At 46.8% G+C, this 10,953-nt stretch overlaps 1 protein-coding gene across 1 annotated transcript in view; it reads right to left on the bottom strand.

The window, feature by feature from the left end:
- Positions 1–976: 976 nt before the first annotated feature.
- The window catches only part of LOC123484987 (PH-interacting protein-like), a gene marked incomplete at its 5' end in the record, with an annotated part of 30,324 nt that continues 20,347 nt past the window's right edge, over positions 977–10,953 (bottom strand). Inside the window, 7 exons of the mRNA XM_045215812.1 lie at positions 977–1,718; positions 1,859–2,002; positions 8,029–8,240; positions 8,320–8,729; positions 8,842–8,994; positions 9,232–9,393; positions 9,557–9,616. Coding sequence (XP_045071747.1) covers positions 982–1,718; positions 1,859–2,002; positions 8,029–8,240; positions 8,320–8,729; positions 8,842–8,994; positions 9,232–9,393; positions 9,557–9,616 — 1,878 coding nt within the window. The remainder of the gene's footprint in view (positions 1,719–1,858; positions 2,003–8,028; positions 8,241–8,319; positions 8,730–8,841; positions 8,995–9,231; positions 9,394–9,556; positions 9,617–10,953) is intronic.

Below are 10,953 nucleotides of genomic sequence, written 5' to 3' on the forward strand. Positions count from 1 at the left end.
CGGTCAGAATACGGTCAGAACACGGTCAGAACACTGTCGGGCTACGGTCAGAACACTGTCGGGCTACGGTCAGAATACGGTCAGAACACGGTCAGAATACGGTCGGGCTACGGTCAGAATACGGTCGGGCTACGGTCAGAATACGGTCGGGCTACGGTCAGAATACGGTCAGAATACGGTCGGGCTACGGTCAGAATACGGTTGGGCTACGGTCAGAATACGGTCACAATACGGTCAGAATACGGTCGGGCTACGGTCAGAATACGGTTGGGCTACGGTCAGAATACGGTCAGAATACGGTCGGGCTACGGTCAGAATACGGTCGGGCTACGGTCAGAATACGGTCAGAATACGGTCGGGCTACGGTCAGAATACGGTTGGGCTACGGTCAGAATACGGTCACAATACGGTCAGAATACGGTCGGGCTACGGTCAGAATACGGTTGGGCTACGGTCAGAATACGGTCAGAATACGGTCAGAATACGGTCGGGCTACGGTCAGAATACGGTTGGGCTACGGTCCTGTTGACCACATGAAGAGACACAGGAAGCTTTCACTCAGACACACACTGCACGGTCATGTGGTTGTGAGGTCAGGAGACGGTCCAAACCCCACGGAGAGTAAGTACTCGTGGGATACGTCCTCCAAGGATCAATGAGAGAGGAGTCTCAGCCTTGTCTATGAGAGGGGGAGTACTGAGCCATGCATACACACACGGGACGGGGATTCACCAAGAGCAGCCTTCTCCCCCCAGCACTCCAGGGGGGCCTCTGCTCTCCAACCAATGAGCTCACAGCTGCGTGGCGTAGTCAGCCAGTCTAACCAATCACCTCTTCTCCTCTGGTCTGTAAGTGAGAGGGGTCTGGTTGTCTTGGTTACCAGCCCATAGTAATGACTGTGTTGTTGTTCTCGCTACCGGCCCATAATAATAAAGGCGTGGTTTGTTTGTCGTGGTTACCAGGTGTGGTTGGTTGCAGTGGTTACCAGCCGATGAGGTTGGCCTTGGCCTTCTCTGTGAGCTTGCGGACACGCCCCTTGGAAGAAGTGCCGAAGGTGAGGGAGGAGTCTTCAAACAGGAGCTGTCCCTCCCCCTCCTCCTCCAGCTCCTCCTCCTCCTCCTCCTCCGTGTAGCATGCCGTCCGTCGCCCCTGGTTACGCGTACGCATCGAACCCGCCGACCCCTCCCCTTCCTGTCCCGGCTCCTCCCCTTCCTTTACATTGACGTTTTCGTTGTCCACTGGAGACTCCCTCACACGCCGCGATTGGTGCAGAGACTGGGCGGGGGGAGTGGTCTCGTCATTGATTCGCCGACTGCTCCTCCTCAGAGGGGAAGGGGAGGGGTCAGGGCTAGAAGGGGGAGGGACTTCTTCTGTCCTAATGAGTCTCGGTCTACCGCGTCGGCACAGCGTTCCTGGAAGTCCCGCACCTATGTCCTGGGCAGAGGATGAAGTCCCGCCCTCGTCGCCCGTGGATTGGTCAAACTCGTCCTCGGGGGTGGGGCTTGGACAGAGGCCCCTCCTCCTCATGACCTCTACTTCCTGTTTGGACTTCCTGCCTCTCTTCCTGCCAGGTGGGCGACCCCTGGGGGCGGGGCTGGGGTCAGGAGTCACCGCTCTAGGTCTCTGACCTCTACGCCCTGTGGGCACGTCCACTTTCACCTGACTACTGTGACCATTCACGTGGACCGTAGCCTGGGGGGAGAGGCTACGAGGGGACGCTGGGGGGAGGGAGGGAGGGAGAGAGAGAGAGAGAGAGAGAATGTGAGTTGCTGAAGCAGTGCTAGTGCATGTCTTATTTAAGCCTAAATGACTGAAAATCAATCAATCAACCAATCAATCAATCAGAGCAGAATCGTACCGGGTGTGTGTCGTACGGGGGTCCTTAGTTTCCGCCGCATGCTCCCTCCGCTGCCGTCGGTTCTCAGGGACAGTCTAGAACGCTCAGCAACACCGGGAGATGAACCGGAGTTATGACCACGCAACGACCAGTAAGATGACTCTACTGAGAGAGACAGAGAGAGAGAGACAGAGAGAGAGAGAGAGAGAGAGACAGAGAGAGAGAGAGAGAGAGACAGAGAGAGAGAGAGAGAGAGTGAGAGAGAGAGACAAACAGACCCCACAGAGCCCCAGGACAGCAACACAATTAGACACAACCAAATCATGAGAAAACAAAAATGTAATTACTTGACACATTGGAAAGAATTAAGAAAAAAACAGCTAACTAGAATGCTACTTGGCCCTAAACAGAGAGTACACAGTGGCAGAATACCTGACCACTGTGACTAACCCAAACTTAAGGAAAGCTTTGACTATGTACAGACTCAGTGAGCATAGCCTTGCTATTGAGAAAGGCTGCCGTAGGCAGACCTGGGTCTCAAGAGAAGACAGGCTATGTGAACACTGCCCACAAAATGAGGTGGAAACTGAGCTGCACTTCCTAACCTCCTGCCAAATGTATGACCATATTAGAGACACATATTTCCTTCAGATTACACAGACTCACAAAGAATTTGAAAATAAACCCAATTTTGATAAACTCCCTTATCGACTGGGTGAAATACCACAGTGTGCCATCACAGCAGCAAGATTTGTGACCTGTTGCCACAAGAAAAGGGCAACCAGTGAAGAACAAACACCATTGTAAATAAAACCCATATTAATGTTTATTTATTTTCCCTTTTGTACTTTAACTATTTGCACATTGTTACAACACTGTATATAGACATAATATGACATTTTAAATGTCTTTATACTTTTGGAACTTCTGAGTGTAATGTTTACTGTTAATACTTATTGTTTATTTCACTTTTGTTTACTATCTACTTCACTTGCTTTGGCAATGTTAACATACAGTTGAAGTCGGAAGTTTACATAAACCTTAGCCAAATACATTTAAACTCAGTTTTTCACAATTCCTGACATTTAATCCTAGTAAGAATTCCCTGTCTTAGGTCAGTTAGGATCACAAATTTATTTTAAGAATGTGAAATGTCAGAATAATAGTAGAGAGAATGATTTATTTCAGCTTTTATTAATTTCATCACATTCCCAGTGGGACAGAAGTTTACACACACTCAATTAGTATTTGGTAGCATTGCCTTTAAGTTGTTTAACTTGGGTCAAACGTTTCGGGTAGCCTTCCACAAGCTTCCCACAATAAGTTGGGTGAATTTTGGCCCATTTCTCCTGACAGAGCTGGTGTAACTGAGTCAGGTTTGTAGGCCTCCTTGCTCACACATGCTTTTTCAGTTCTGCCCACACATTTTCTATAGGATTGAGGTCAGGGCTTTGTGATGGCCACTCCAATACCTTGACTTTGTTGTCCTTAAGCCATTTTGCCACAACTTTGGAAGTATGCTTGGGGTCATTGTCCATTTGGAAGACCCATTTGCGACCAAGCTTTAACTTCCTGACTGATGTCTTGAGATGTTACTTCAATATATCCACATAATTTTCCTTCCTCATGATTTTGTGAAGTGCACCAGTCCCTCCTGCAGCAAAGCACCCCCACAGCATGATGCTGCCACCCCCGTGGTTCACGGTTGGGATGGTGTTCTTCGGCTTGCAAGCAACCCCCTTTTTCCTCCAAACATAACAATGGTCATTATGGCCAAACAGTTCTATTTTTGTTTCATCAGAACAGAGGACATTTCTCCAAAAAGTACAATCTTTGTCCCCATGTGCAGTTGCAAACCGTAGTCTGGCTTTTTTATGGTGGTTTTGGAGCAGTGGCTTCTTCGTTGCTGAGCGGCCTTTCAGGTTATGTCGATATACAGTGGGGAGAACAAGTATTTGATACACTGCCGATTTCACAGGTTTCCCTACTTACAAAGCATGTAGAGGTCTGTAATTTTTTATCATAGGTACACTTCAACTGTGAGAGACGGAATCTAAAACAAAAATCCAGAAAATCACATTGTATGATTTTTAAGAAATTAATTTGCATTTTATTGCATGACATAAGTATTTGATCACCTACCAACCAGTAAGAATTCCGTTAGTTTTTCTTTAAGAAGCCCTCCTGTTCTCCACTCATTACCTGTATTAACTGCACCTGTTTGAACTCGTTACCTGTATAAAAGACACCTGTCCACACACTCAATCAAACAGACTCCAACCTCTCCACAATGGCCAAGACCAGAGAGCTATGTAAGGACATCAGGGATAAAATTGTAGACCTGCACAAGGCTGGGATGGGCTACAGGACAATAGGCAAGCAGCTTGGTGAGAAGGCAACAACTGTTGGCGCAATTATCAGAAAATGGAAGAAGTTCAAGATGACGGTCAATCACCCTCGGTCTGGGGCTCCATGCAAGATCTCACCTCGTGGGGCATCAATGATCATGAGGAAGGTGAGGGATCAGCCCAGAACTACACGGCAGGACCTGGTCAATGACCTGAAGAGAGCTGGGACCACAGTCTCAAAGAAAACCATTAGTGTAACACTGCGCCGTCATGGATTAAAATCCTGCAGCGCACGCAAGGTCCCCCTGCTCAAGCCAGCGCATGTCCAGGCCCGTCTGAAGTTTGCCAATGACCATCTGGATGATCCAGAGGAGGAATGGGAGAAGGTCATGTGGTCTGATGAGAAAAAAATTGAGCTTTTTGGTCTAAACTCCACTCGCCGTGTTTGGAGGAAGAAGAAGGATGAGTACACCCCAAGAACACCATCCCAACCGTGAAGCATGGAGGTGGAAACATCATTCTTTGGGGATGCTTTTCTGCAAAGGGGACAGGACGACTGCACCGTATTGAGGGGAGGATGGATGGGGCCATGTATCGCGAGATCTTGGCCAACAACCTCCTTCCCTCAGTAAGAGCATTGAAGATGGATCGTGGCTGGCTCTTCCAGCATGACAACGACCTGAAACACACAGCCAGGGCAACTAAGGAGTGGCTCCGTAAGAAGCATCTCAAGGTCCTGGAGTGGCCTAGCCAGTCTCCAGACCTGAACCCAATAGAAAATCTTTGGAGGGAGCTGAAAGTCCGTATTGCCCAGCGACAGCCCCGAAACCTGAAGGATCTGGAGAAGGTCTATATGGAGGAGTGGGCCAAAATCCCTGCTGCAGTGTGTGCAAACCTGGTCAAGACCTACAGGAAATGTATGATCTCTGTAATTGCAAACAAAGGTTTCTGTCCCAAATATTAAGTTCTGCTTTTCTGATGTATCAAATACTTATATCAAATACTTAATACTTAAAAATCATACAATGTGATTTTCTGGATATTTGTTTTAGATTCCGTCTCTCACAGTTGAAGTGTACCTATGATAAAAATTACAGACATCTACATGCTTTGTAAGTAGGAAAACCTGCAAAATCGGCAGTGTATCAAATACTTGTTCTCCCCACTGTATGACTTGTTTTACTGTGGATATAGATATTTTTGTACCGGTTTCCTCCAGCATCTTCACAAGGTCCTTTGCTGTTGTTCTGGGATTGATTTGCACTTTTCGCACCAAAGTACGTTCATCTCTAGGAGACAGAACGCATCTCCTTCCTGAGCGGTATGACGGCTGCGTGGTCCCATGGTGTTTATACTTGCGTACTATTGTTTGTAAAGATGAACGTGGTACCTTCAGGCATTTGGAAATTGCTCCCAAGGATGAACCTTGACCTAGACTTGTGGAGGTCTACAATTTCTTTTCTGAGGTTTTGGCTGATTTCTCTTGATTTTCCCATGATGTCAAGCAAAGAGGCACTGAGTTTGAAGGTACAGTGAGGGAAAAAAGTATTTGATCCCCTGCTGATTTTGTACGTTTGCCCACTGACAAAGAAATGATCAGTCTATAATTTTAATGGTAGGTTTATTTGAACAGTGAGAGACAGAATAACAACAAAAACATCCAGAAAAACACATGTCAAAAATTTTATAAATTCATTTGCATTTTAATGAGGGATATAAGTATTTGACCCCCTCTCAAATCAGAAAGATTTCTGGCTCCCAGGTGCCTTTTATACAGGTAACGAGCTGAGATTAGGAGCACACTCTTAAAGGGAGTGCTCCTAATCTCAGTTTGTTACCTCTATAAAAGACACCTGTCCACAGAAGCAATCAATCAGATTCCAAACTCTCCACCATGGCCAACACCAAAGAGCTCTCCAAGGATGTCAGGGACAAGATTGTAGACCTACACAATGCTGGAATGGGCTACAAGACCATCGCCAAGCAGCTTGGTGAGAAGGTGACAAAAGTTTGTGCGATTATTCGCAAATGGAAAAAACACAAAATAACTGTCAATCTCCCTCGGCCTGGGGCTCCATGCAAGATCTCACCACGTGGAGTTGCAATGATCATGAGAACGGTGAGGAATCAGCCCAGAACTACACGGGAGGATCTTGTCAATGTTCTCAAGGCAGCTGGGACCATAGTCACCAAGAAAACAATTGGTAACACACTACGCCGTGAACGACTGAAATCCTGAAGCGCCCGCATGGTCCCCCTGCTCAAGAAAGCACATATACAGGCCCGTCTGAAGTTTGCCAATGAACATCTGAATGATTCAGAGGACAACTGGGTGAAAGTGTTGTGGTCAGTTGAGACCAAAATCGAGCTCTTTGGCATCAACTCAACTCGCTGTGTTTGGAGGAGGAGGAATGTTGCCTATGACCCCAAGAACACCATCCCCACCGTCAAACATGGAGGTGGAAACATTATGCTTTGGGAGTGTTTTTCTGCTAAGGGGACAGGACAACTTCACCGCATCAAAGGGACGATGGACGGGGCCATGTACCGTCAAATCTTGGGTGAGAACCTCCTTCCCTCAGCCAGGGCATTGAAAATGGGTCGTGGATGGGTATTCCAGCATGAAAATGACCCAAAACACACGGCCAAGGCAACAAAGGAGTGGCTCAAGAAGAAGCACATTAAGGTCCTGGAGTGGCCTAGCCAGTCTCCAGACCTTAATCCCATAGAAAATCTGTGGAGGGAGCTGAAGGTTCGAGTTGCCAAACGTCAGCCTCGAAACCTTAATGACTTGGAGAAGATCTGCAAAGAGGAGTGGGACAAAATCCCTCCTGAGATGTGTGCAAACCTGGTGGCCAACTACAAGAAACCCAACAAGGGTTTTGCAACCAAGTACTAAGTCATGTTTTGCAGAGGGGTCAAATAATCAATAATCAATTTATAACATTTTTGACATGTGTTTTTCTGGATTTTTTTGTTGTTATTCTGTCTCTCACTGTTCAAATAAACCTACCATTAAAATTATAGACTGATCATTTCTTTGTCAGTGGGCAAACATACAAAATCAGCAGGGGATCAAATACTTGTTTCCCTCACTGTAGGTCTTGAAATACATCCACAGGTACACCTCCAATTGACTCAAATAATGTCAATTAGCCTGTCAGAAACTTCAAAAGCCAATGCATCATTTTCTGGAATTTTCCAAGCTGTTTAAAGGCAGTCAACTTAGTGTAAACTTCTGACCCACTGGAATTGTGATACAGTGAATTATAAGTGAAATAATCTGTCTATAAACAATTGTTGGAAAAATTACTTGTGTCATGCACAAAGTAGATGTCCTAACCGACTTGCCAAAACTATAGTTTGTTATCAAGACATTTGTTGAGTTTTAATGACTCCAACCTATGTGTATGTAAACTTCCGACTTCAACTGTACATTTCCCATGCCAATAAAGCCCTTTGAATTGAATTGAATTGAGAGAGAGAGAGAGAGAGAGAGAGAGAGAGAGAGAGAGAGAGAGAGAGAGAGAGAGAGAGAGAGAGAGAGAGAGTTTTATCAAAATCTTGTAGTCTAAACAGAACAATGTTTCAGTCATGTCAATATGTGACAGTGTACTCCTCACCTGCTGCTTCTTTAGTAAAGTTTGTCATGTCAATATGTGACAGTGTACTCCTCACCTGCTGCTTCTTTAGTAAAGTTTGTCATGTCAATATGTGACAGTGTACTCCTCACCTGCTGCTTCTTTAGTAAAGTTTGTCATGTCAATATGTGACAGTGTACTCCTCACCTGCTGCTTCTTTAGTAAAGTTTGTCATGTCAATATGTGACAGTGTACTCCTCACCTGCTGTGCTGTGTGTGTCTGCTGTGGAGGTTGTGTGTGTCCTTGTGATGCGTGTTCGTCCAGGGGTCTGTGGCTCCACCCTCCCATTGACAAGGGGGAGGTTCTGTCTCAGGGAGGGGGGGCGCAGGGGGGCTGCAGCTGGAGCCAGGGGAGGGGCTGAGGAGTCTGGTCTAGACACGCCCCTCAATGACACACGCCTCTTCCACTCTGGGCTGAAGGAGGGAGGGAGATAGAACGTTTAGCGCAAGGCATTAACACTCTGATGCTAGTTCAAGTTAACCAATCAGGTACCTTGAGGCTGTGCTGCTGGAGGGAGAGTCACTCCTTCTCCTCTTCACCCCACGTCTCGTCTGTCTGTCTGCTGGTCTGTCCACACTGTGTCTCGTCGGTCTGTCCACCCCACGTCTCGTCGGTCTGTCTGCTGGTCTGTCCACCCCACGTCTCGTCTGTCTGTCTGCTGGTCTGTCCGCCCCACGTCTCGTCTGTCTGTCTGCTGGTCTGTCCACACTGTGTCTCGTCGGTCTGTCCACCCCACGTCTCGTCTGTCTGTCTGCTGGTCTGTCCGCCCCACGTCTTGTCTGTCTGTCCGGCCTGTGCCGGGTCTTTGTGTCCGTCTGTCCGTGGACGGCCTTGTAGTCAGCCAGGATGGAGCTGACGTGTTCCTCAAACAACGCAGACAGACGCAGACTCATACTGTAGATCTACACAGGAATAGGAGTGTATTAACATGTTATAACCATGAATGAGTGTTAAACATGAATGACAGCATTAACGTGTTATAAACATGAATATGAGTGTAATAATGTGTCTCACCCGGGACTTCTTGCTGGGTGTGTAAGCTTTAGAGTTGCTGAAGATGAGCCGGACGTCCTGGCAGAGCTCCAGAGGAGAGGTGTACTCCCCCGTACTGAGCATGCTCCGTACCGTCCCAAAGTCCATGGGCATTTCCACAATGTCCAGGTAGTCCTGAGGGTCAAAGTAGACAGTTATAGTTAGACAGGTATGAGAGAGACAGGTAGAGAGTCAGAAAGACAGGTAGAGAGTCAGAAAGACAGGTAGAGAGTCAGAAAGACAGGTAGAGAGTCAGAAAGACAGGTAGAGAGTCAGAAAGACAGGTAGAGAGTCAGAAAGACAGGTAGAGAGTCAGAAAGACAGGTAGAGAGTCAGAAAGACAGGTAGAGAGTCAGAAAGACAGGTATTTACTGGGTACTGCTCCAGGTCGACAGGCTGTCTGAAGGGTTCAGAGTCTTCACACTGGAACAGCAGGTCTAGCAGATCCCTGCAGCGCCCCCGCCAGGCCTGGGGGTCAAAGGACCGGGGACGACCTCGCCTCACACCCCCACACTGCTGCAGACCACCACGACCCTAACACACAAACACACCACCATGTCAGCACAACGCCAACACAGCATTTACAACTTCTGATACTTTTCCCCTAATTGGCCCTGTGTGTGTGTATGTGTGTGTGTGTGTGTGTGTGTGTGTGTGTGTGTGTGTGTGTGTGTGTGTGTGTGTGTGTGTGTGCTACCTTCTTGTTCCGTGTGGACGTTGCAGGAGCATCAGCATCTTCCTCCCCATCTTCATCATCCTACATCACCATGGAAACCCAGCACAGACATAACTTATACAGTTGAAGTCGGATGTTTACATACACCTTAGCCAAATACATTTAAACTCAGTTTTTCACAATTCCTGACATTTAATCATAGTAAAAACTCCCTGTCTTAGGTCAGTTAGGATCACCACTTTATTTTAAGAATGTCAGAATAATAGTAGAGATAATGATTTATTTCAGCTTTTATTTCTTTCATCACATTCCCAGTGGGTCAGAAGTTTACATACACTCAATTAGTATTTGGTAGCATTGCCTTTAAATGGTTTAACTTGGGTCAAACGTTTTGGGTAGCCTTCCACAAGCTTCCCACAATAAGTTGGGTGAATTTTGGCCCATTCCTCCTGACAGAGCTGGTGTAACTGAGTCAGGTTTGTAGGCCTCCTTGCTCGCACACGCCTTTTCAGTTCTGCCCACACATTTTCTATAGGATTGAGGTCAGGGCTTTGTGATGGCCACTCCAATACCTTGACTTTGTTGTCCTTAAGCCATTTTGCCACAACTTTGGAAGTATGCTTGGGGTCATTGTCCATTTGGAAGACCCATTTGCGACCAAGCTTTAACTTCCTGACTGATGTCTTGAGATGTTATTTGAATATATCCACATAATTTTCCTTCCTCATGATGCCATCTATTTTGTGAAGTGCACCAGTCCCTCCTGCAGCAAAGCACCCCCACAGCATGATGCTGCCACCCCCGTGCTTCACGGTTGGGATGGTGTTCTTCGGCTTGCAAGGTACCCCCTTTTTCCTCCAAACATAACAATGGTCATTATGGCCAAACAGTTCTATTTTTGTTTAATCAGACCAGAGGACATTTCTCCAAAAAGTACAATCTTTGTCCCCATGTGCAGTTGCAAACCGTAGTCTGGCTTTTTTATGGTGTTTTTGGAGCAGTGGCTTCTTCCTTGCTGAGCGGCCTTTCAGGTTATGTCGATATAGGACTCGTTTTACTGTGGATATAGATAATTTTGTACCAGTTTCCTCCAGCATCTTCACAAGGTCCTTTGCTGTTGTTCTGGGATTGATTTGCACTTTTCGCACCAAAGTACGTTCATCTCTAGGAGACAGAACGCGTCTCCTTCCTGAGCGGTATGACGGCTGCGTGGTCCCATGGTGTTTATACTTGCGTACTATTGTTTGTACAGATGAACGTGGTACCTTCAGGCGTTTGGAAATTGCTCCCAAGGATGAACCAGACTTGTGGAGGTCTACAATTATTTTTCTGAGGTCTTGGCTGATTTCTTTAGATTTTCCCATGATGTCAAGCAAAGAGGCACTGAGTTTGAAGGTAGGCCTTGAAATACATCCACA

This window comes from Coregonus clupeaformis, unplaced genomic scaffold, assembly GCF_020615455.1.
Source record: "Coregonus clupeaformis isolate EN_2021a unplaced genomic scaffold, ASM2061545v1 scaf0524, whole genome shotgun sequence".
Taxonomy (NCBI): Eukaryota; Metazoa; Chordata; class Actinopteri; order Salmoniformes; family Salmonidae; genus Coregonus; species Coregonus clupeaformis.